Source organism: Pelophylax lessonae (genome assembly GCF_965119305.1).
Source record: "Pelophylax lessonae genome assembly, chromosome: 2".
Lineage (NCBI taxonomy): Eukaryota > Metazoa > Chordata > Amphibia > Anura > Ranidae > Pelophylax > Pelophylax lessonae.
In genome coordinates, this window is record NC_138769.1 from 657,206,548 (window position 1) to 657,233,617 (window position 27,070).

At 44.1% G+C, this 27,070-nt stretch overlaps 1 protein-coding gene across 1 annotated transcript in view; it reads left to right on the forward strand.

Annotated features, from left to right (window-relative positions):
* The window catches only part of LOC309548232 (uncharacterized protein), a gene marked incomplete at its 3' end in the record, with an annotated part of 168,232 nt that overhangs the window by 25,526 nt on the left and 115,636 nt on the right, over nt 1-27,070 (forward strand). The window contains exons 3-4 of the mRNA XM_082248184.1: nt 740-861; nt 5,784-5,836. Coding sequence (XP_082104310.1) covers nt 740-861; nt 5,784-5,836 — 175 coding nt within the window. The remainder of the gene's footprint in view (nt 1-739; nt 862-5,783; nt 5,837-27,070) is intronic.

The window sequence follows — 27,070 nt, forward strand, 5'->3', positions numbered from 1 at the left end:
TTGACTTAGTAATGCGGTCGCTGTATTCCGTGCAATGCTTGTCCCATATGCCAGGCCTGGAATGCACAAGTTGTATGAGCCTTTTGTGGGACACATCACGGGCCATGACTGCAGGTTGATTTGCAAATGTACTTGGGGTGTGGTATTACTGGTGTTGATGTCACTTCCTAGACCACTACCTGGGTCAAAGTTTAGATATTAATACTGTATTTTATTGAAAAAAAAAAAAAAACTGATAGGAGCGGATGTCATCCGTTTTGCGTCCGTTCCGTTTTTTTTTTTAAGGAGGAAAAATAGGGGTTCTCTTCCGTCCAAAAAAAAGGACATGAATGGAACGGACGCTAAACGGATGTCAGCGGATGTCCATCCGCTGACATCCGCAATCCCATTGACATGCATTATGTCCGTTTTTTCATCCGAAATCGGAAGGGATGAAAAACGGACATACGGAACGCACGTGTGAAAGAGCTCTACTTTACGTTGTAGCAAAGCGTCATTTCTTCAGTGTTGTCACATTAAAAGATATAATACAATATTTACAAAAATGTGAGGGTGTACTCCCTTTTGTGAAGCACTGTAGTATCTGTCCACCATGTTGCACTTGTTAGCGATGTGGTGTCGCCGATTTAATCTCTTTCCCTTTGAGACTTCATCTGGATTTGCTCAAACTCATAGCCTCTTTTTTTATTTAGTTGCAGTTTCCATGGTATATTTTAATAGCAATTTTTTTTACCTGCAGAAATGTTCATACTGTAAACAATATGGAGCTACTATTGGTTGTGAAGTTAAAAGATGTCACAAAACTTACCATTATGAATGCGTGGAAAAAGACAAAGGCCTTAGAGACGACATGCGATATATGTAAGTTACATTTTACATTGTTAGTGTATTCTTTAGTGTTTGAAAAAACTCAGCTAGACAAAGCTGTTCATATGTTATGGAAATGTAGGTGTTAAATTAAGCTTACCACAAAGCTGGCCAATTTATCCTGATCATTATGATAAAAATACATTGGCAGAGGTTGGCTTTATTGAAAATGATTGGTAGATCCAGTGATGAAGGCAGCTGAAAAAATATGCAAATCTTGACTTTTCTTGTTAGACTTTTATGCAGGCCATACATGGGTAAAATTCCAAACCATTTGTTTTCCAAAAATCTGAATTTTTGTGCTGTAATGGTGCCACCATTGTATATTAAAAAAGAATAGCGCACACATGCAAAAGAAATGACTATCAAATATGGAGACAGTCCATAAATAAAAATGGGGATTTGGTCCCACCATATGGCCATATCGTGCTCAAGCCCACCACTACGTCAAAGTACCCCATTGTCAGTGGGTCCTACACTATCCATAAAAAAAGGATGAATCCAGACTTCTGAGGTTGAGCACCCCACCCCCCACACACACCTGTACTCTATCGGTGTCCACTATCAAGTAGATATAGGAGGAGTCCCTTGTAGTGCAGTTGCACATCTCTCCCAGCAAGGAGTGTTGTCTCCAAGGGTTAGAGAGGCTGGATTCATCCTTTTTTATGGATCGTGTAGGACCCACTGACAATGGGGTACTTTGACGTAGTGGTGGGCTTGAGCACGATATGGCCATATGGTGGGACCAAATCCCCATTTTTATTTATGGATTGTCTCCATATTTGATAGTCCTTTCTTTTGCATGTGTGCGCTATTCTTTTTTAATATACATGTCGCTTGGTTCATAGCTGCACCGGCTTTAGATATACATGTTCAGGGTGTGCTCCCTTAACTTTTTGCTTGTTTATAATGGTGCCACCATTGATTTCGAAACTTAACCATCCTTCTTTTTTCGATTCCATTTCTCACACGATTCTCTCATCATTGGTTTATAAATTAATTTTGTTTTTCCAAAAAATTTCAACATGCCCCGATCACTCAAATTCGATGGCTGCACGAAAATCTGCTCTTGCTGCAGTCCACTAATGGTGCGAAATTCGAACAAAAATTCTTAATTACGATTTTCGAAATAAAATTATTTTAGAATTTGACCCATGTATGGCTGGCTTTAGGCCCCTTTCACACCGGCATTCCAATCAGGTACACCTGCCAGTTTTTCAGACGCACCTGATCTATGTATCATAGGTCTATAGAGCCTTATGTAAGGCCTGGTTCACGCCTATGCAGGTTACAGCTGATGCATATTCAAGGTGCATTTTGTGTTTTTCAAAACACTTTTTTGATCCATTGAAGTCTATGGACCCAAAAACACAACTTGCTGGACCCTGGCCCTTTCCATAAAATCCACATATGTGAACAAGACCCATAGTAAACCATGTTACATGGATTGTAGTGTGTTTCTGCAAAACTGAAAACACACTTTAAAATTGCATAGGTGGGAACTAGGCCTAAAGGATATAAACAAAACTTGTATGTATACATGTATACACGCCTACATCCAGTTATGGGAAAAAACAGAGAAGGATTGTGTCTTTTTTCCATTTTTGCGGACTTGATCAGAGGTAGCCTGATGTAAACAGACAGCAAAGTCCGTCTACACCTGGCTGCCCATAGAGCTGACAGAAACTGAGCATGGGCGTGATATGTGTTCTGTTTAGCTCCGATCAGCACAGGATCTGCTCACAGATTCTTTGCTGATTGGAGCAGACTCTGCTCCATGTGAAAAGAGCCTTTTATAGGTTTTTCTGCCAAAAATCCCTATTGGGTAAAAGGTACAATCTCAAATACTGTGCAAAAAGAAGGGCCAGGGTTAAGGTAGAATTTTTCTAGGAAAATGTTTTTACATTTAGGCTGGGTTTAAACTAGCTGCGGCCGCGGCTCACAGCAGGGGGTCCGGTGTATCCCTGTTCTCAGTTTCTGGTTCGAATCGGGTCAAACTCTTTGCCTAAATTCGTACCTGAAACGGACCAGAAGACGCACAGGGCCCTTTTCCAGTGCAGACCGCGGCTTCCCCGGAGCTGTGTGAATCGGCTCTATTGAGAGCCGGGCATACTCTCCTGTCATGCAAATTGGATGCAGAGAAACTCACATCCAACTGTCAAAAGTGTGAACCCAGCCTCAAAGCGTATTATAACCCAATTTAAAAAATTATATTGTAGCTTTCTGGTCCTTAGATGTGGTGGCTGGATTTTTTGTTTTTAACACTTTTTTCCTGTGTTTCCCCCCCCCCCCCATCTACCCTGTTTCCCCCCCCCCATCAACCCTGTTTCCCCCCCCCCATCTACCCTGTTTCCCCCCCCCCCCATCTACCCTGTTTCCCCCCCCCATCTACCCTGTTTCCCCCCCCATCTACCCTGTTTCCCCCCCCATCTACCCTGTTTCCCCCCCCCCCCCCATCTACCCTGTTTCCCTAAAAATAAGACCTAGCATGATTTTCAGAGATGGCTGCAATATAAGCAATACCCTGAACATAAGCCCTAGTAAAATCCTTGATCTCAGCCCCTCCGTCTGCAGTATTCGGAGAGGGAAAGTAGAGCTCCGGAGAGTCCCATGAGTGCCCAGTGGTGCTGTAAGTAAGGTATTTTCCAAAATAAAATTACTAAAGGAGACACACTGCACATTACATAATCTTTTTACAAAATCGATTACATAATTTTACAATAACTTTATCCAAGGTTTATTTTTGGGATTACAGAATGTCATAATTGCTGACTTCTGAGCTGAGAGGGGGAGAGAACTTTTTTTTAACATTTTATTTTTTTATTCCAGGTTTTTTAGAACATAGAGAGGGCTAAATGACACAGCACAAGCACTGTGCTGTCTATCATGCTTTAAAGGATCAGAATATTTATTTATTTTAGGGTTACAATCACTTTAAGATCGTCATTGTACATACCGTAAATAAATAAGACATCCCCTGAAAATAAGCCCTAGTATGATTTTTGTAGCCAAAATTATTATAAGACCCAGTCTTATTTTTGGGGGAAACACGGTATCAATCCTGCTATTAACAGTTTCTGTCCAAGGAATACTGCTGCACTGAGCAGCATTTTTAGCCTGGTACAGGAAGTATGTTGGACTACATAACACCTCCCTCTCTTCTTAATAACAGGGGGTAGTGTTTTGTAGTCCATGAAAATACCAGGGAATAAGGCTGGCAGAAAGCACAGGAAGTTACCAGCTCACAGGATTTTTGTCCAAATGAACACCTATTTTTTTGGTTAAGCAGATAAAATATAACCCCTTCAGTGGGGGGGGGGGGGGGGTTTAATTTATCTGCTCGACCAAACAGACCAAGAATAAGAGAATTGTATACACTGTAACTCAGCGTCTCCTGGTCTTTTTGACATGGCTTTCATTGAAGGTAACCTGTGTTTATATAATTCATAATTGTTTAGGTTTGTGACAAGTTTACAAGGTAGAAAATCTGTGCAACTACTAATTAATTTATTCCATTTTCTTTTAGAAAATGGTACAATCCAATTGCTGCATGTACACAAAAGCAATGAGCCATTCTACATAAATGACTGACTTTCCCTGAACTGGCCCACATAGTAAATATTTTAACAAACCTAAACAAACTATTATGATATAGGATCAATTCAATTTATTTATTTATTTTTTTACCTTTTTAAAATTTCTACTATCATAGCTTGTGATTGTCAGATTTTTTATTCCGGTTTTCAAGCTTTCCACACGTTAACAATAATGGATGGTATATACATTAGAAACCTGAATCATACATTATAGGTTAAAACCACGCATGCATATCCAAAACAACCCAAAGAGACTACATTATACATCTCTAGAACTGCAGCAAACTGTTTTTAAGTTCATAATTTTTTAAGCCCAATTGACACAGAAATAGATATGCAGGCAGGGAATCGTACGAACAACCTCCATTTTCATAGTCTTAATCTAGCCATAGATTATGCAATTTTCTTTCCTTCTGCCATGGGACCCAACCTGTGGGCATATCTTTTATTGTCCATATAACCTAAAATTGCCTATTGATACCGTGTTTCCCCGAAAATAAGACCTACTGTTATTTTCAGGGAGGGCTGCAATATAAGCCCTGCCCCGAAAATAAGCCCTAGTTTAGTGCAATAGTGTGAAATACCTTCGGTACAGCGCTGCACAGCGCTCAGCTGATTTCCCGCTCTGCTCTTCTGCTCTCATAGCTGTCAGTGGGGGATCTTGGCCCCTCCCCTCTGCAGTGTTCAGAGTGGGTCACAGAAGCGCCGAGCATTATAATGTAATAGTGTGCCTCGTTACAGCGCCGCTCGGTGCTTCCGTGACCCCTAGCTGTCAGCGGGGGAGAAGAGAAGGAAGAGCAGCGGAAAATCAGCTGAGCACACAGCGGCGCTGTAACAAAATTATTAACACTATTATAATATAATGCTTGGCGCTTCTGTGACCCGCTCTGATATCCCCTGCTGACAGCTATGAGAAGAGAAGGAGATTAGCTGAGGGGCGCTGTATTGAAGGTATTTCACACTATTACATTACAGAAACACACACTGGACATTAAATAAAACAGTCATAAAGTGAATTCAAGGATTTTACAAACACTAAACTAGGTTCACACAGGGGTCTCCTGACAGGCAGGGAGGGAGATAAGACCTACCCCGAAAACGAGCCGTACTGTGCCCTTTGGTGCCAAAATTAATATAAGACCCGGGCTTATTTTTGGGGAAACACGGTAGCTTACATCTAATTTAAATTTTTACAGACATAGAAAAAGGATCTTCGTATGGCTGGGCACCCATTTTCAGCAGAATGTATTCTTCCTTCTCTAGGTTCAAAGATGGCATTTACAGAAACGATCTATGTTTAATGCTCTTTTTCTTTTATAGTGTCTCTTGTTCTAAACATGTTGAAGTAATAAAGAACAGTGATGCCCCAGAAGGTAAGTTTTTTGTTTTGTTTGTATGACCAATCGTAAGCTGTGGATTGGAAATTCTGCATTTTGTAGAACATGCTAATATTTACCACCGTCAAATGACACGCGTATTGTTTTCATTTTATGGAAGCTACACATTTCTTATTACAGTAGTTGTATTGCATTTTTCATAGAACAGAAATTTGTAATACATTTGTTAGGTAAATCACATTTCTTTTTTTTTTTTTTTTTTCTTTTGTTATAAGTTTTTATTGAATATTTCAACAAGGAATATAAACAAACAAAACGTCCTAGAAGACTGTATGAGAGCCGGTTCACATTTGTGCGGCTGCGGCGTTCGTATGTAATATCGGAGCGCACTGCTCCTTCATTACATGTGATCGGCTGTGCAGTGCGAGTTTAGCCATACACTTTGTATGGCTAAATTCGCACCGCACCCGCAGCAAACACGCACAGGACCCTTTTTGGCAGCCGCATCAGGATCGGATTGCACAGCGGTTCACACTTGTGCGATCCGATCCTGTGCGAACTGCAAGATCGCACTGCGATATGCGATCAAACTGGGGGTGTCGTTAAGATTACATTGACACCCCCAGCGTATCGCATATGGCAGTGTGAACTGCCGGGGGTGCGTTTGCGATGCGGGAACAGGCTGCGGATTCGCAGCCTTCCCGCATCGCATAAGTGTGAACCGGGGCTAAGGCAGGGCTTGACAAATTTGCCTAAAATCTAGGAGCCAGCTAAAAAAGTTAGGAGCCAGTTTTTTTTTTTTTTAAACGAACAACCAAGCTTTATTTAATAAAACGGATACTAAATTTACACATAAATACGACTAGAACCCCACTCTCCTCTATAGTGCAATTGGATGGAAACAGGCTGTCTGTCTCTTTCCATCCGATGCCATCTGATCCGATCCACGGGGTGGATAGAAAATAGAACCACTATCCGTCTGTTTTTGGTGGACAGGATCAGATGGCGGCAGATTACTGCTCCATAGAGGAGAATGAAGGGTCCGATCAGGTCTGCCTGAAAAACTGACAGGCGGACCTGATCAGACAGCCCGCGTGAAAGGGGCCTTCGGCTGTGGCATAACGATGAGGAAAAAAAAAAAAAAAAGATATTTTATATATATATATATATATATATATATATAATATATATATTTTTTTTTAATAATAAGAATTGGAAAAAAGAAAAACATTTTTTTTTATTTTTTTTTAATAATTAAAAAAAAGAAAAAAATTATTTATTTTTTTTACATTTAAAAAATAAATTAATAATGATAATAACCACACTCCCTGTCCACTTACCTTTATGCAAAGGTAACTGGACAGAGAGATGAAGCCTTAAAAAACTTCCCTCTCCTCTTTGGAAGGAGATGGGAAGGCATTGAGAACATGCATTACTCCCGGCCACCACAAGAGGGCGCCAGTTCCCCTAGCCTCTCATCTCACAGAAGAAGGCCGAAAAGCCGGGGCCTCAATTTTTGGACGGCGCGGAAGTTCGTTCACTCGAGGAGGAGGTGGGGGGCGCAAAAGGGACAGGACACCTCCTGCAGGGCACCCCAGGCGCCAGGTCGCTAATTCTAGTCGCAAATGCGACCTGGTGCCCGGGGTTTGTCGATCCCTGGTATAAGGTATCATACCAGTTACATCCCTGGAATTTTTTTTTTTATATTATTGTGACCTAAAAAAAGGCAGTCCTACTATTTGAAGCAGTAGTTTTAAACTCATGCCAGACATATTTTTGAGTATTTGACAGCAGTATCTCTAGCCAAACATGTTGGCTCTTCAAAAAAAAAACGTTTTGTAGCTATTGGGCTACAGTGGGTACAGTGCATTGTCTCCAATACAAAGATTTTGCATCGTTCAGTAGATATGGAGTGATTTAGCTCCTATATTTGGCTATTGATGCTGCTAAGCAATGAAGTAATATAGACCGAGGTTCCGGCCTTATTTCATCTTTTTGTATGATGGAGATTGTCAGGGACCGCCTTCCAGTACCCCTGAATAAGTGGACAAGTCCACCAAATGTGTGCATTCGTTCGCCACAGTCCCTTCAGCACAAAGGTGATACCAAAGAGGACATTGCATGTAGCTTATTTGGAGTGTAATACCAGCAAGTAAGGAGTTTTTCATTTGTTTCCTCCATTTTAGATGAGATAGAGGACACATGGGCAAACTGCATGATCTTATCTTTTTGTTCAACAGTGATACTTGATTGCAAATCTTTTTCCCAGCTGGCTATATAACCAAGACATTGAGGGCCGTGGAGGGATAATAAAGCTTTGTAAAATAATGATATACAGTGTGGAAGGTGGATCTTGGACCGCATAACAGTTTCAACATGGTTCAGATCAGACGGTGTACGAAGCAGCTGTGGCAAATTATGCACAAAGTGGGATAGATGTGCATATCGCCATCAATCAATGGTAGTGGCCTCAATGTTTCCACAAAGATTGTAATGGGTTTACCGTAATATTCTCAAGAATTTAATGAAACTTAGGTTGGCATTCTCTAAATCATCGCCTAAAACCTTTATCCATAGATCTGGCAAGTAAGTGTGACCAAGGAGAGGCATTAATGGAGAGTTGTACTTCCAGGCATTCCGGGAGTGTAATAAATCCCTTAAGGATAGAGTGGATAAGGTCAAAAGGGATGTCGAAGGTGCCAGCTCCCTAAATGAACATGGAAGCCACAGAACCACAGACAAGTCTTTGCAAGAGCTGATTCCACTTGCACCCAGAGTTTGGAGTCGCTACGTTGTTTCCAGTCTGCAATACGCTTTAGGGCAATTGCATAATAATATAATGTAAAACTGGGCAATGCCAACTCACCCATTTGTTTAGTTCTATAAAAGACACCTTGAGGGATTCTTACACGTCTGTCTTTCCATATGTAATGTGAGATGAGAGATTGTAGACTAGAAACAAAACCCATGGGAATTATTTGGAAGAGGAACAAAATACGAGGTAATATGTTGGTTGATCTTGATTACCTTTATTTTGCCCAGCCATGAATGGCAAATTGGAGACCTCCTATGTAGATCTATTTTGATTGCATTTAACAAAGAAAAATAGCTGTGTCTAAATAAATCTGATAAATAGGCAGTCAAACTAACGCCCAAATATTTTAGGGTTACTGGTTGCCAAAGAAAAAGAAATGAGGGGATGAGCTTCAACGCCTCAGTTGATGGGATAGTAATATTTAATATTTCGGACTTGGACATATACATTTTATAGTTCAATAAGGCTTGAAAGGTGTGTAGGGAAGCCATAAGATATGATAAATAAATTCTGGGTTGCTGAACATAAAATATCATCTGCGTATGCAGCTAGTTTTTGTTCTTTCCCTTGCACCTTTACTCCATGTATATCAGGATTATGTCTGACCATTTGGAGAAAGGGTTCCAGAAATAAAACAAATAACGGGGACAAAGTACACCCGTGACGTGTTGTTATATAATGTACACGGGTTACTTAGTACTCCATTATTCTTTACTCTCGTGGTGGGTGATCCGTATAATGATGTTACTCGACTTATCATTTTGGGACCAATTCCCAGGAATTCCAAGGTCGTCATTAAGTACTCCCAGTCCACCCCGACAAACGCTTTTTTCAGCGTCTAAAGATAACAGGGTGGGCTGGGAGCTGTGTCTGACATGAAATAATTTAGTTTGAAACGAGTTGTCCCTGGCTTCGCAGCCTGGGTCAAACCCTGTTTTGGTTTAGGTGTCTCCATCTCTGGAGCAGTGGGCGGAGCCTAGCAGCTAGTACTTTTGCATAAAGTTTAACGTCTATATTTAATAAAGAAATAGGACGGTAATTTCCGCAGTGGGCCGGGGGTCCTTTCCCGGTTTTGGCAGAACAGTTATATGAGCATTGAGAGACTCAGGACGAAAGCCCTCCGCACCCAATATTGAGTTGACATATGAAGTTAAATATGGATTTAGGGTGTCTTTAGATCTTTTTGTAGTATAAGATAGTATACCCATCGGGTCCAGGTGCCTTTCCTTGTGGCATTGATGGTGCTTTGTAAAATTCTTCCTCTGTGAATTCCGTCTCAAGGGCAGTCAGGACCTCCTTTTAGGTAATCTAGGTTGCCCAAAATACTGCGTGATTTTAGCCCTCTTTTTCTCTGGCGGTAGATCAGCCAACTCCCCCCTCACGTTGTAGAGGTCCACATATAAATTGCAGAAGACTCGTGCAATGTGAGGGAGGTGTGTACCACTCCTCTAGATGTTGTCTTAATTTTAGCAATAAAAGTAGCTGACTTTTTTTTTCCTTGAGATAGCAAGCCAGCATCTTTCTAGGCTTGTCCCCCCACTCATAGATTCTTTGGGAATTAAATTGCAAGCGGTTTTTAGATTGTAAGTTAAGTGATGATTTGAGTTCTTCTCTCTTTCATCACATTTTGTTTTAAATTTTCATTATCTTCTTCTGGGTTCCCCCGCCAGCGCTTCAGGATGCTCCTTTTCGGCAAGTGCCCTCATGGAAAGCCACTTTCCATGGGGACACCCGTGCGGGCTCGCTCCTCAGCCGCCCTATCTGCACCTATTGTCACAGAGTGGGTGGCTCGGCCCCGCCCCCCTGCTCATTCAGCACAGCATTTAATTGACAGCAGCGGGAGTTAATGGCTGCCACTGCTATCTGTCTGCCCAGGGAGGAGGGAGACAGTGGCAAGAGCCTCAGTTCTCATTCACATCGCTGGATCTGATCGGGCTCCGGTAAGAATAAGGGGGGCTTGGGGGGGGGGGGATTCTGCAGCAGAGAAGGTTTTTTTTTTTTTTTTACCTGAATGCATAGAATGCATAAGGTGTAAAGCCTTAAGGCTTTAGTACCACTATAAGGCTCCATTCACATTAGCACGTCTCCAAACTCACGCAATTTCCAGTGCAACTTTGATCCGACTTTACACTCTGGACCAAAGTCGCATCAAAGTAGTGCAGACACCTTTTCAAAATTGCGCACAGATTTGGATGGGTGCCATTGCAACCAGTGGGCTGCGACTTGTCATGTCCAAAGTCACATGACAAGACGCACAAGTGTGAATGAGCCCTAAATGTATGTATAGCCAAAACTTTTTCTCTTGTTTTGGATAGAGTAGGAAAGGGTTAAACCCTTGTCCTTGATTTTTTTTTTTTTTGTCTATTTTGTTGGGGAGACTTCTCTTCGTAACAAAGTGAATGGAAATCCCCTCTTTGATTGTCACTGGAACAGGAAAATTTACCATCATCTCTTTCCTGATGACAAATGTTAAAGCCTAATTCTAGGAATACTACAACCTTTTATATTGTTCGTTTGGGTCAGCTGGCCCAAACAAACTATTTAAAGTGATAGTATTCAGGAAGTTATTCTTTAAGTTTGGCATATCCAACGCTTTTTAATTTGCATCTTGGATTATCCATATTTATAAATAATTTGGATTGTTGTCTAGCTCGGTGACCACATGTTGGTGATCGATATTATATTGCCAATGGTTAATGACCTGGTGGCTGGGAAACACTGGGTTAATATCATTACTTTTGATTTTGTTATATCAGTCATGATAAACACGTTTTTGTTTGAAAAGAGAAGTGTGGGCATTACTGGCCAGAAGTCACCCAATTTATCACAAAGGTTCCAACTTTACCAGTTGCCCAATGACCATGTCGATCTGCCTTGTGGGTTTGATGGAAGGACTAACGAATACTATAGCCCATAGAACCATGTTAAGTTACTTGCTTTACTAGGCTCAAAAAGCAAATATCTTACATTGGAAGAAACCTCTGGCTCCCTCTTTACGAGCCTGGAAGGCACTAGTGATTGCCACACTCCCATTCTATAAGGCCACATATTTGAATTGGAGTTGTCCCCCGTTAATTTGAAAAAGTCAGGGGTTGCTGGATCTCCCTGGTGGAGACAAATGGTTTGTCCTACATGGGTGCTTTATTGGGTTGGGGGGAGGTGTGAATAGAGATACTAGCCCTCTGATGGATAGTGGGCCTACAGGCTTACTCTGCCTTTTTGGTTGGTATATGAGCTGAAGTCCAGGATACTGATGTATTGTTCTTATGACTCTCCTGATGGGGGAACTGCCTTACATGGAGTCAGACATAGTACCTGTACTGTTATCCTGCACTTCTTGCACTGTGTTCTTCCATTATATCTCTTTTGAATGTTGACCAAGTGGAGGGAATGTACTCACACGGAGAGGGGTGAGGGGAGGGTTTTGGTACTGGTTGGTCCTGTTTAACCCCTTCTTACTGTTTTCCCTTTTTTCTTTTTTTATTTGTTTCTGATACTCTTTGGTACCTTGTATATTTGTTTTGTATTGTATGGTTTTATTGCAAACTGAATAAAAATAATTTTCAAAAAAAAAAAAAAAGTGTGGGATATAAAAGAAAACAATCATACTTGCCTAGGTGAAAGCAGCACTGGTCTGATGCTGAATTTGTCCCCTGCCGTCTCTAAGAACGAAGCAAACAAATACCTTTGATCGCTCAGTTCTTGGTCTTCAGCAAGCAGAGAGCCATGGGGCTGTCAGTTAATGGCTCTCTGCTCTGCCCCTTCCAACGCTCACTAGATAACTGGACTGTGCACGGGGCGGGAGTGGCTGGCTTAGGCTCTTAACAACACGCTAAAAGGCTAGGGCAGCTGCTGTTCAAGCATCTGGATGGATCCCGACATTAAATCAGCTCTTCAGTAATTTTTTCGTCTTTCCATCTATTAAATCCTCTGCCCTTGTGTTAACTTTGGATAGCAAAACTTTTTTTTTCTGCCAGTAAATACCTTATACAGTCCTCTTTCTCCTTCTTGTCTGGTAAAAAGCCTAGGCTAATGACCTCATGCACAGCTCGCTCTCTAATGCCTTTTACACACGCAACGATTATCGGCCGACCGATCGGCCGTCTTTTGTCCAGTGTTGTTGTGTTGGTTGAAATGTGCTATAGACTGCACACACATTTTCTCGGCCAACAAAAACCAACTTCAGAAGTGATGTCATGTGCTGGTTTACTTTCCGTGTGTTTTTTCTTCTCTGAGCATGCCCAGTCTTGCTCATCAGATTTTTTTCTGCCGAAATCTGTACTGACTGACGGAAAATCGGCCGTTCTGTTGACGGCCAACAAAAATGTTATAGCCTGCACACCAGATTTTGTTCGGCCGAAAAGTCGGAGTCGGTTGTCGAAAGCATCATACTAACAAGCCGACAATCGGCCGATCGGACGTTGGCCGAAAATTCACGGCCAACTATCGATGCGTGTGTACGAGGCATTACTCTTATGAGAGTTTGCCAGCAAGGGAGGAGGGATGAGTCATAGGAGGGCCAATGATGGCTGCAAAGCTCTGTGTGTCTGTGTAAATCCAGGAAGTGAGCAGGCTGCGGCTTCAGATGCCCACAGTTAATATGGCTGCAGCCAGACTCAGTAGAGGGAGAATTCTGCAGTAGATTTGGCAAGTACAGAATCGCAGTACATATAAAATAATTTGCAAATTAGTTGGAGGGAAGCTTCTAAATGGCAAATATGTTTTTATTACAAATTATATGCGCAGACTGCAGTTCCTCTTTAAAGTCTGGACTGGCTGAGTGGAGTCAGCCGACGGCAGACTTTAGCCTGCTGTTGGCTGAATATGGGTCACAGGAGTGCAGAACTAAGTGCACTCCTGTGACCCACAGAAGTGGGGCCAAAAGAGCTTTGTACTAACTACATTTTTTTAGATATGTCATGTTAAAAGCTTTTTACGTAAACAGAAATGTTTTACACTCTTTCAGATACTGTAAGATCCAGAAAACCAGATCGTTCCTCCACATCACAGGAAAACAAAACCCCGGTAAAAAGAACAATTGTCACTGTTTTTCACTGTATCCTATTTAACCACTTTAAGACCGGAAGGATTTGCCCCCTTAATGACCAGGCCCTATTTTGTGATTCGCCACTGCGTTACTTCAAGGGACAATTGAATCGTGCGGCGCTGTACCCAAACAAAATTTACGTCCTTTTTTCCCCCACAAATAGAGCTTTCTGTTGGTGGTATTTGATCACCTGTGCGATATTTTTTTTTTTTTGCGGGACTGATGCATTGTGGACAGATCGGACCCCTGACTGACATTTGACACTTTTGGGGGGGATCAGTGACATTACTACAGTAATCGGTGCTAAAAATATGCACTGTTACTGTAATAATGACACTGGCAGGGAAGGGGTTAACACTATGGGTGATCAAGGGGTTAAATGTGAGCCTAGGGCAGTGATTCTAACTGTGGGGGGGGGGGGGGGGGCGTGGCTTCTGAAATGACTATAGAGACGTGATCCTATATAGAAGGATCACATGAGCTCTGTGATCATTTCAGGGAGAAGGACGGTCGGCTGTGTTTACAACAGCCGACCGTCCTCTCTCAGCGGGGAGCGATCGCGGGTTTTAGGCCTCCTAGCCACCTGAGAGTGATGTACCCCATACGTCGCTTTGCCCAGGAGCGGCTGCCTGCCACAGTAAATTTGCGGTAGGCGATCGTTAAGTGGTTAAAGAAAGAAACCTTTTAAAAACAGAAGTAATGTTTTTCTTTCTTTTTTTTGTTTTTATAATAACTGTGACATTGCAAGTTTAAAAATAGGTCATGCACACTTACAAAACTGAGAGGGAGTTTATAAAAATGGGAACAGCTAGAATCTGGCGCAACTGTGCATTACAAACAATTGGCTTTTATCATCAGCTTGTTCAGTTAAAGAGGAAGTAAACCCTCCTCTGCAACTTTTACCTATAGGTAAGCCTATGATAAGGCTTACCTATAGGTACTGTAAATATCTCCTAAACATGTACCGTTTAGGAGATATTTACCTTACATGCAGCCAGTGACGTCACTGGCACATGCGCTCTGAAGGAACGGCCGCTGGTTCCGTTCCTTCAGAGCCCCGTGCCGTGACCGTCGGGCTCCCGCGCACGTGCGTGGGAGTGACGTCACCGCGGCTCCGGCCAATCAGATGGCCGAATGCGGCGATCCCGGAAGACGGGCGACAGGTAAGCGGCCGGCACGGCGGGGGTCGTTCTAAGCATACTAGCTCATTATGTGTTTCTCTTTCAGGTTGCAAAAAAAAAAAAATATATGGGTTTACAACCTCTTTAAGCTTTCAAAATGAAAGGTAGAAGCAGAGATGCACCGAAATTTCGGCTGCCGAAACATATCGGGCAAAAATGGTGTTTTCGGGGAAAAAGGTGCCCATAATGGCCCCCAAAAAAAATCGCCATTTGAACACAGTTTTGCCATGAATTCACTGCATTTTCAGCCACAGTGTTACTGTGCTTATGGTTTGTTTTTCATAGGTAATGTGACTCGAAAAGCGCATCAGAAACGTAACACTGGTGTGTTATTGATGCATTCTTGCTGTGCTTTTAACGCATTTCAGCGGGGCGTATTTTGGTTTTTTTTTTGTTTTTTTTTTAACTGACAAAAAATGCAGTCAGCGAGATTTTTAACACCACAACAGAAACGCAACGGACCAATGGGAAGACATACATAGAATTTAAAGGGATACATTTTTCTTGTGCTAAAGGTGCCAATAAGGGCTGACAATAAATTCATATTCATTTAAATGTATAGGTTGAATAAAATAATATATAAAAATATATTTTTTAAAAAAATGTCATTTTTGGCCAAGTGCATCCTGCATTTTTGGTTTCGGGAACCAAAATTTCCATTCGGTGCACCTCTGTTGTCATGCACAGCTTCTCCAGATTTGGGCGGGTCCCATTTTGATAATTTCTCCTCTGTTTTGAGGCTTCGTCAGAAGGTCTCCCAGCTTTTGCGCAGGCTTAGTGCAAGACCTGGGAATCTCTATGTCCTCTTGGCTTCAGCATCTTTTCCTGCACAGCTCACACAAGTCGATCTTGCATATACAAAGAAAAAAAAATGGAAAATCTCCATATACTCAATCCTATATCCAAAGTTGAATGCAAAAAAAAAAGCTGTAAAAGTATTGTCGAATTTGGTCAAGCAGAAAAAAAAAAAAGAAAGAGATAATCCCTGGATCAACACTCTCTGGTGTTATTACCTATAAAAAATGTTAACATCCAGTTATGTTTTGTGGATTTAGGAATGTATGTAGCTTTGCTGGCCACAACAAATTCTTGAAGGCGTCTTTTATATTTTCACAGTACTTACTGTGAAGAAGCCTTTCTGTATACTGTAATCTCGTCCCCCCTTGTCTTTTGTAATGACCTGAAAGTGAATAACTCTACACCAAGTTTTCTAGAAGGAGGGAAACGGAGCGCCTCTAAGTGCAGTATGTTTAATCCAGGAATACATACAGAATATAAAAACTCACATGGGGTACATGTACTACATGGTATAGGGCTCAAGAAGGCTGGTGCCGGGAGATGGTAATTGAGTCCTAAGTCCAGTGACCGAAGATGGAATGCAGATAGAAGCTGGTGGATGAGGTAGGACAAACAAGGCCAGCCGTTGTCTTCCGGGATCCACTTCTGCATGTAAACTGGAACGCAGCGTATCGCCGCGTGACGTCACCGGGACCAGATGGGGAACACGGCGCGTTTCAGAGCATGCGCCAAGCTCTCAGCGGGCATGCGCGCTCTTTTTTCAAGTGTACGTACACATAAAGTGGGTACGGAAAGTATTCAGACCCCCTTAAATTTTTCACTCTTTGTTATATTGCAGCCATTTGCTAAAATCATTTAGGTTCATTCTTCCTCATGAATGTACACATAGCACCCCATACTGACAGAAAAACACAGAATTGTTGACATTGTTGCAGATTTATTAAAAAAGAAAAACTGAAATATCACATGGTCCTAAGTATTCAGACCCTTTGCTCAGTATTTAGTAGAAGCCCCCTTTTGATCTAATACAGCCAGGAGTCTTTTTGGGAAAGATGCAACAAGTCTTTCACACCTGGATTTGGGGATCCTCTGCCATTCCTCCTTGCAGATCCTCTCCAGTTCTGTCAGGTTAGATGGTAAACGTTGGTGGACAGCCATTTTTAGGTCTCTCCAGAGATGCTCAATTGGGTTTAAGTCAGGGCTCTGGCTGGGCCATTCAAGAACAGTGACGGAGTTGTTGTGAAGCCACTCCTTCGTTATTTTAGCTGTGTGGTTAGGGTCATTGTCTTGTTGGAAGGTAAACCTTCGGCCCAGTCTGAGGTCCAGAGCACTCTGGAGAAGGTTTTTGTCCAGGATATCCCTGTACTTGGCCGCATTCATCTTTCCCTCGATTGCAACCAGTCGTCCTGTCCCTGCAGCTCAAAAACACCCCCACAGCATGATGCTGCCACCACCATGCTTCACTGTTGGGACTGTATTGCACAGGTGATGAGCAGTGCCTGGTTTTCTCCACACATAACGCTTAGAATTAAGGCCAAAAGGTTCTATTTTGGTCTCATCAGACCAGAGAATCTTATTTCTCACCATCTTGGAGTCCTTCAGGTGTTTTTTAGCAAACTCCATGCGGGCTTTCATGTGTCTTACACTGAGGAGAGGCTTCCGTCGGGCCACTCTGCCATAAAGCCCCGACTGGTGGAGGGCTGCAGTGATGGTTGACTTTCTACAACTTTCTCCCATCTCCTGACTGCATCTCTGGAGCTCAGCCACAGTGATCTTTGGGTTCTTCTTTACCTCTCTCACCAAGGCTCTTCTCCCCCGATAGCTCAGTTTGGCCGGACGGCCAGCTATAGGAAGGGTTCTGGTCGTCCCAAACGTCTTCCATTTGAGGATTATGGAGGCCACTGTGCTCTTAGGAACCTTAAGTGCAGCAGAAATCTTTTTGTAACCTTGGCCAGATCTGTGCCTTGCCACAATTCTGTCTCTGAGCTCTTCAGGCGGTTCCTTTGACCTCATGATTCTCATTTGCTCTGACATGCATTGTGATCTGGAAGGTCCAATCAGTATAATCAAACACAGCTGGACTCAAATGAAGGTGTAGAACCATCTCAAGGATGATCAGAAGAAATGGAAAGCACCTGAGTTAAATATATGAGTGTCACAGCAAAGGGTCTGAATACTTAGGACCATGTGATATTTCAGTTTTTCTTTTTTAATAAATCTGCAACAATGTCAACAATTCTGTGTTTTTCTGTCAGTATGGGGTGCTATGTGTACATTCATGAGGAAGAAGAATGAACTTAAATGATTTTAGCAAATGGCTGCAATATAACAAAGAGTGAAAAATTTAAGGGGGTCTGAATACTTTCCGTACCCACTGTAACTTAACTGTCCCTATCTCCCTCCCTTGTCTCCCCTATCTGCCCCCCCCCCCTCTGTTCTTCCAAGTTCCATTGAGCACTTATGAAACCCATACATTGACTGCTTTTTTAATTGTTTGATCATTATGCTGAAGAAAAAAAAAAAAAGGAGCAGAGTGAGAGTAAGGAGATTGGGATGCGGAGGGAAGCTGAGGCAGTGGGGGGGGGGGGGGGGGGTTAGCTGAGGCAGCTTACATATGGAATTAGTATTATGCAGCATGAGGGGGTTAATATATTGCCACTGCTGGTCACTGATGCATTAGTGACCGACCAGTGGCAGTTAATTAACCCCTTTGTGCTGCATTAGTGCAACCAGTATCAGTGCAACCAGTGGTAATTAACACTGATACTGGTTGCACTAATGCAGCACAAAGGGGTTAATTAACTGCCACTGGTCAGTCACTAATGCATCAGTGACCAGCAGTGGCAATACATTAACCCCCTCATGCTGCATAATACTAATACCAATGGTAATTAAATTAACCTCTTGCCAACCCGTTACAGTACATATACTGTGACAGGGTGGCAGCGACAGGTGTACGTCGCTACCTGTTTTTGGTGTATGCCCCTGTTCTATCTGTTAAAATTATTTGGGGGAAAAAGTCATTTTCGGTTTTCGGCCAAGGGCATCCTGCATTTTCGGTTTCAGCCCAGAATTTTCATTTCGGTGCATCCCTAGTTTTTAGCCCCCAAGTGCATACCTTTTACATTTATCAACATTAAACCTCATTTGCCACACATGTTGCCCAATTAAACAGTTCATCGAGGTTGGCTTGTAAGTTGGAGACATCCTATGAGGATGTTATTCCACTGCATAGTTTGGTGTCATCTGCAAACACTGAAATGGTACTTTTAATCCCAAACTCTATATCATTTAGAAATCTATTAAAAAGTAAGGGTTCAAACACTGAACCATGGGGTACACCACTAACAACCCTAGACCATTCAGAGTAAGAATGAATGAATGACGCGGCTGGGCAGGAAGAGCTCAGTATGGCTGCGTTTTCTTTAGATTGTGGCAGTGAACTGGGGGAGAAGATTCCCCCACCCCAAAAGGTGACCTTATCCTTTTAATAGAATTGCTTATTGTTGTTGTTGCATAGGAATGCCTTTTGTAACATAATGACAGTTGATCATTTTTAATCTTTCTATTATCTTCATTAAGGTGAAGAGGACGCGTAGGTCTACACAAGGGTAAGATTTTAATTTTTTATAGTGGTTTTATTTGTCCTCATGTTTGCAAATATCCTTCACTTCCTGTCCTGGTGACAGAGTGGTTCAGGGCATGATGTGGCTGTAACCCTCAACAAAACTAAAAAAAAAAAATGGTTTCACTGAATGAAGTATTTAACCACTTGCCGACCAGTCACGTTGACTGTACTGCGGCAAAGTGGCTCGTTATCGTCTGGTGACGTAGACCTACGTCACCAGACATTCCCCTCTCTCCGCCGGAGGCTCGCTGTCGCTGTATTCGGTTACAGCGGGAGTCGGGCCAGGGGAGGAGCGGCGGTGATCACCGCACCAGTGTAAGCATGAGGGGTGGGAAAAACGCTAACCAAATAGTGAATGTAAAACTCCAAAGGCTAAACTTAGCCAACCTCTTAACATGAAGCTCAACCAGGAACAGGAGCTCACCCAGGAAAGAAAAAAACCCTTAAAGAGAAACAAACCAGTCTCTTATAACCCCCCCCCCCCTGTGAAACAGGAGCAATCATCCCGGATATTTTATCTTCAAGGCTAGCCAAAGCAGATGCCAAGTCATCCTTAGTAACATAGGTAGACACAGAGGCATTAGAGGTAGCAACAATACCTGATAAGTGTAATGGCTCCGAATCGCCACTTGCCTCTCTCAGGGGAATATAGCACAGCAGGAGCAAGGCTAGGAGTTCCTAATCCTGATAGTGTAATCCTGATAGTGTAACTAGCGTTCCCTTCCCTGCTGCTGATGTCCCAATAGTAGAAGAAGCATAAGAGCTGTGTCTGTCAATGGACGATAGAGAAAACTGGATTTTTGTTAGAACTTACCAGAGAACCTTTTCTCTGAAGTCCATTGACAGACGCAGGACCCACCCCTCTGATATGGGGAAGGTTGGTTTCTTCTTCTCAATGCTTGCAATGAAACTGGTATGCTGGAGCAGGGTGTGTGGGGTTATGCCTATAGGGACAGCCCCCGTAGGCGTGGTAAACTTTTTTTTTTTCCTCTAGTACTACTCATGTAGAAGGCAGCATAACCCAATGGTATAAGAAGCATAAGAGCTGCATCTGTCAATGGACTTCAGAGAAATGGATTTTACGGTAAATTCTTACAAACATCAGCGCAGCTGAAACGTGCTCATGCTAATGATGTTAATAAAAAGACTATGGCCCCTTTCACATGGGCGATATGATCTGCCTGTCAGTTTTTCAGGCGGACCTGATCGGATGCTCCATGCATCCCTATGGGGCAGCAGGTGTCAGCGGAGACATCTCCGCGGACACTAACGGCTATCCCATCCGATCCTGTCTGTGAAATCCCGACGGATGGAAACCCTATTTTCCATCCGTCTGGAGGATTGGATGAGAACAGACAGGCGGTCCGTTCTCATCCGATCTCCCCATAGAGAACAGCGGGGGATCTTACAGCTCCATCTCTGCACACAGAGCGGAGACGGAGCTGTCATCCGCCTGCTCAGCGGAAATCGGTGGATCTATCCCCCCGCTGAGCAGAACGGACTCCGTCGGGCGGTGCCCCTGTGTGAAAGGGGCCTATAGCTACATCTTCTGGCAGTAAAGAAGTATGCAGAATAATAATATGCATTATTACATTTTTTTTTTCAAAATTTTGTTTTGATTGGTACAAAACCATTATACATTCCCTATAGACTTCAACAAAGGTTCTTGATATTGCTGGGCATTCATATTTAGCATCATGTATTCTTTTTGCCCTAGGCTTGCCTTGTCATAATATCATGATATTTATTTAAATGGTCCATTTTTAATCTTTTGTAGTACCCTTTCCTCTCAACGGGCAAAAAAAAAGAACTACGCTGAAGAAGGTAAGGTTTTTTTTTTCTATTTAGGTTTTCTGACTTTGGAATGTTGCATTCTAGGAAATCAGCTAGCATCTCCTGCTCTGCTACAGATTTGTTACATATTTCTTTAGACTTTACATCAAACAGAATGTTTCGACTTATGCATGTGTAAGGATAACATTTTAATTTAGGGATATAAAGTAGTAGTAGTTTCATTGATACGACAAAAATGAGTAAAAAGATTTTAATGGTTTTAAAAAAGTTATCTCAGATTATCATCTGTATTTATAAACCGTGTATTGCTGAGTGATGGCATTTTGCTCATAAGTGTTCTAGGAATTGCCAGTGCTCCATAATTTGGTGGTTGGGTAACAACGCATTAGTGGTCAAAACCTTATAATAAATTGCATCTCAACCACTTCCCGGCCACCCGTCGCCTTTTTACTGCGTCGGGGGGGTGTCTCTCCTGCGCAAACCGACTTAGACCTACGTCGATCTCGCACAGGAAGCTAGGGGGGCGAGCACGCGCTCCCGCCCCAACTCTGCAGCGGGGAAGCCAATGCATGGGTCAGGCTCCGATTGCCGCCTGACACCCGCGATCACTCCCCGCTGAGAGAGAAGAATGGTCTACTGTTGTAAACATAGCTGTCCGGTCTTCTCCCTGAAATTATCACAGCGCTCTGATCCTTCTATATAGGATCACATGTCTCTATGGTCATTTCACAAGCCAGGCCCCCCCACAGAATCACTCCCCTAGGCTCACAAATACCCATTGATCACCCACAGGGTTAACCCCTTCCCTGCCAGTGTCATTATTACAGTAACAGTGCATATTTTTAGCACTGATTACTATAATAATGTCACTGGTACCCCCAAAGGTGTCAAAAATGTCAGTTAGGGGTCCGATCTGTCTGCCGCAATGTTGCAGTCCCGCAAAAACTCGCAGTTGCCGCCATTACTAGTATAAAAAAACAATAAAAACAATAAAAATGACCTAAATCTTTCCCGTAGTTAGTAGACGCGATAACTTTTGTGCAAACCAATCAAAATACGCTTATTATGATTTTTTTTTTTTTTTTTTTACTGAAAATATGTAGCAGAAAACAAATTGGCCTAAAATGTTTGTTTCTCTGTCGCTCATTGACAGACGTAGTCCTCGTTGATTAATAACAACTCGGGTTATACTGCCCTCTACAGGAGTAGGACTAGACAGGAAAGAAAACGTTTTGGCCACACCCTAGGGGCAGTCCCAGAGGGTATATCCTCTCACTTCCTGCTACAGCAAATCAGTTTTTTTCTGTCTAGTTAGGAGTAAGGACCTAGATGCCTTGCTAGGATCTTCGGTCCTGGCAGGATTTTTTTCTTAGAAAGATTTTTTAGACCGCTTTTTTCCTGTGAGATCTTCAAGCAAGAAAGCTGGAACTGGGCGACGTGCTGGATGTTGAGATCCAGTGGTCACCCCAGTTCAGCCTACGAGCGCGTGCAGGCCATAGCTCCGCGATGGGTCGGCCGCGACATAGTCCCACTGGACGGGGACTGACCCTGCGAGTTAAGCGTCTCGCTTAAACGCCAATGACCATGAGTCACGGCGTCCGTATTGGTCGACAGCCCTCCCACCCCGGTGGAGAGGGGTACTGTCAGGAGTTGGCGCCCGCCTGGTTCCGGTATGGTGAGTAGTATGTTCCCCCTTTTCCCCCTGACGGGTTTGTGGTGAACGCGGGCCCCTCTCTGAAATGGTAAGGATGGGTCTCCCCTCTATCCTATAACATGTCACAGATCCCCCTATTTGAGTGTGATTTTTGTGAACAAGAAACCAGGAGGCTTGGTTTGGGAGCTGACAATCTAATGTCATTTCAAAAACTGTAAAGATGACTGAAGTCAGTGGCAGTACTAGAACATTACTGTGGTAGCATAAGGTATCCTACCTGTCAGAGGTGTTCACAGGGCGATGTCTATGCATGTATAATTGCAGTCCAGATCGCATTCCTCCAGCAAGGGCAGGCTGCCTTCCGACGGCCCACGGACCTCAGGCGGCCCGCCAGGGTCCGGTACCGCCGGCCAGGCTGATCACCATCCAGGGTGAAGTTTGGGGGGCCGATGCACTCCCGCAGGCCGCTAGGCCGAATACAGCATCCCGCAGGCCGCTGCTAAGCCACCGCTATCCTAACATTGTCTTGCAGAGCACACGAGGCCGCCATATTGGCGTAGCCTCGTGTCTCCAGCATGGGGGCGGCCATGTTTGAGGTGACCAAACACCTCGTGGAGCCAGGGGGAGGCGCCGGAAGGCGTGTTAAGGGGCGGAGCCGCCTCCTTTACCCAGGAAAAAGGGCCAAAGACTTCCTGTCTGTAACAGGACAGCACTGAGCAAGCTGATGAAAACTTCTGTGCATCAGGGATGAGCCTTGGGGTCTCTCTCTCTCTCTTTGTGGTGTCCAAAAAGGCAGGTAACACTGAGGGGCGCTGTTGCGACTGGGGGATACAAAAAAAAGTTTTTTTTTTTTACTTTGTCATTTTTTGTCGCTGGCAAATGTCTTGTATAATCATTGACCCTGCCGCATAGGTATCCCCACCTGATCCCCTCAAGGTGGCCGCAGGAACCTCCAGTACCCCACTTGTTTTTAATGCATTATCGGCAGTTTTGGAGTCTTTGGTATCCCGGGTGGAGGTGGCCTGTCAGGGACGGGGGTCAAGAAGCGACCCCCGCCTACCCCTATTTTTTATCTGATACTTCAGATACGGATTCGGAGCTGGTCAATGCAGCTGCAGGTCCCTCTTATGGGGCTGTTGTCTCAGGTAATGTCTCCTCAGCATTGAGGAGAGCGTTTCTGCCTCCGCCATAGCACAAGAGTGGTGGATGCACTAGTTGTGTCCGTCCGGGAAACCTTTAGTCTTGAGGTTACACCGGCAGAGGTAGCTGAGACTGAAATTCTTTTTTGGGTACTTGTTAGCCTACCAAAAGGGCGAAGGATTTTCCTTTACCCAAATGGGGTCGTTTTGAAACGAACCCCTGTTATTTCCTAACGCATGGCTAGGCGCTATCCGTTTGAGGAATCCCTCTTTAAAGGATAGACGGTACCACCTTCTGTCTTGCCACAGACTGTTAGGATAAAGAGGACCTCGTAACCAACGAGGACCTTCCCTTTCTGCTCATAAAGAGTTTGTGCGTTCCGCGGGCGATAAGGCGAAACCCTCCAAAGCCCCTTCAGAGGGTTTTTCAAAGGGCGCTGGTCGGCTAAACAAAAAGTCCGGCGCAGCCAAGCCTGAAGTATACAGCCTGATGCGCCCCTACCCATCTCTGGGGTGGGGGGATGTCTTCACCGGTTTCCGGATCCATGGCTTGCCAGAACCCCGGACTAAGGGGTTCGCGAGGTCATACGGTCAGGATACAGGATCGAGTTTCGATCACTTCCTCCGGTACGATTCTTCCCTTCTAACATTGAACGGTTTCAGGGGTTCTATTCGAACCTGTTCACAATGCCCAGGAAAAGAGGGCAAGGTGCGTCCAATTCTGGACTTGGGGAAAGATGGAGTCCATCCGAACAGTGGTGGCCTCCCTGCATCAGGGGGAGTTCCTGGCGTCCATAGACATTTAGGATGCCTATCCTTATATCCCCATCATCGCAGGACATCAGCGTTTTCTTCGCTTTCCCAAAGATCATCTCTGGTTCCCACCAGGAGACTGAACTATCTGGGCTTAATGTTGGATACGTCCTGGGCAAGAAAGTTTCTCCTTGCGGAGAAACTCCAGAAGGTTCAGTCAACGATTCGGATGTTGCTGTCCGTCAATTGGCTGGGACTGATGGTGGCCTTCTTAGAGGCAGTACCGTATACCCAGTCTCATACCCGAATTCTCCTGAAGGAGATTTTTTTCTAATGGAATCAGAATTCCGATTTCCTGGACAATCGGATCCGGTTGAGCGAGCGGACCAGGAAGTCTCCGATGATCAACCAGGGGAAGTCATTCCTTCCGATAGCATCCAGGTTACCAATAGGGTATCGGAACTGAGAGCGATCAGATTTTGTCTGATTTACTGGACCGAGCAGCTCTAGAGCAGCCCGATTCGGATCCATGCCACGGTCGTGACACTTAGAAAGGGGCACTTAGAGTGTCCTGGTGGCCATCGAAACGACTAGCATCTTTCAGTGGACGGAACGGTTTGTTCCGGATCTCCCCGCAGTGTTCACTCCGGGGGTGGGAAATCGGCAGGCAGATTATTTCAGCCATCAGATTCTGGATCAAGGGGTATGGCCTCTTCATCCAGAGGTTTTTCACTAGCTGTCCCTTCATTGGGGCACCCCGGATGTGGATCTGTTGGCACCTTGGCTCAACAGGAAGGTGCGGAGGTTTGTAGCTCGCACCCGCGATCCTCTAGCGGACGCAGCAGAAACGCTGATCGCCCCGTGGGAGCAGTATCAGCTACGGCATGCCTTCCATCCTCTAAGTTACTGCGGGAACTTCTTCGCAGGATAGAGGTGGAGGGAATTCCAGTTATTTTGGAAATTCCGGACTGAACTCGTCGAGCCTGGTACGCCGACTTGGTGAGGCTAGTCGCGGACGCTTCTTGGAGACTTCCTCTCAGGGAGGATTTGCGGTCTCAGGGACCGATCTTCCATCTTGCTTTACAATCGCTGGCTTAATGGCCTGGCCATTGAGACCCAGGTACTGAAGGACAAGGGAGTGTCAGCTTCAGTTATTCCTACCTCTAGTTAAAGCAAGGAAAGCGACTTCCAGCACAGTCTTATATGGCGTGGTGTGAATCTTTTGGATTTCCCCCACATACCTATTCGGTGACCCGAATCTTGGTCTGTCTGCAACAAGGGGTTGAGCAGAAACTGTCCTTGAGCACTATCAAGGGCAAGGGTCAGGTTTCGGCGTTAGCAATCTTCTTTCAGAAACCTTTGGCTAATCATTCCTTGGTGCGGAATTTCATCCAGGGGGTGCGACATTTGGCTCCGCCAGTGCGCGCACCCTTACCGCCTGGGATCTTAATTTAGTGTGGTCGGTTCTTCAGAAACTTCTCTTTGAAGATATTAGGGAGATTCCCTTGCTTACATTATCCCAGAAGGTGGCCTTCTTGGTGGCCATTACTTCTGCACGCAGGGTATCAGAACTGGCCGCATTATCTTGACGTTCCCCATATCTGGTGGTTCATAGGGATAAGGTGGTTCTTCTTCCAGATCCATCCTTCCTTCCTAAGTGGTTTTCAGAGTTTTCATCTGAATAAAAATATTGTGTTACCTTCCCCGTGTCCTAAGACTAGCCATCCTTGGGAGTTTGCATTACACTCCTTGGATGGGGTTCAGAAGGATACACTTGACTACTACGAACTTGTTTTCGTAAGACGGACTCAATTTTTGTGATCACGGATAGCCCTTGAAGGGGGTTGCCTGTGTCTGCCGCGACCATATCTAGATGGACCAGTCAGACGATGGTACAGGCTTATTCTATTAAGGGTCGGAATCCTCCGTTCCCTGTTAAGGCGCACTCTACTCGGGCGCCTAGTGTCTCCTGGGTCTTCCGCCATCAGGCGTCAGCGATCCAGGTTTTCAAGGCGATGACTTGATCGTCGGTTCATACCTTTACAACATTTTATAAAGTTGATGTGATGGCATCGTCAGATGCCTCTTTTGGCCACAAGGTTCGGCAGGCCGCAATCTGAGGAGACTGTTGGTCTACCTCAAGGGTTTGTTGGGTGTTTCACTTAGGTCTCATCTTTTTGCTCGATGAGTCCTTGATGCTTCTGGTTGGCTCCGCTTGGGCCTTCTGGATTTTGATTTCTGTTATCCCACCCCTCATTTGTGGTACTGCTTTGGGACGTCCCGAGTTATTAATCAACGAGGACTACGTCTGTCAATGAGCGACAGAGAAAAATGGATTTTTGTAAAATCTTACCGTAAAATCCTTTTCTCTTAAGCTCATTGACAGACGTAGTCCTCGGTGATACAGCACCTTCGGGTTATGTTGCCTCCACAGGAGTAGGACTAGACAGGAAATAAAATG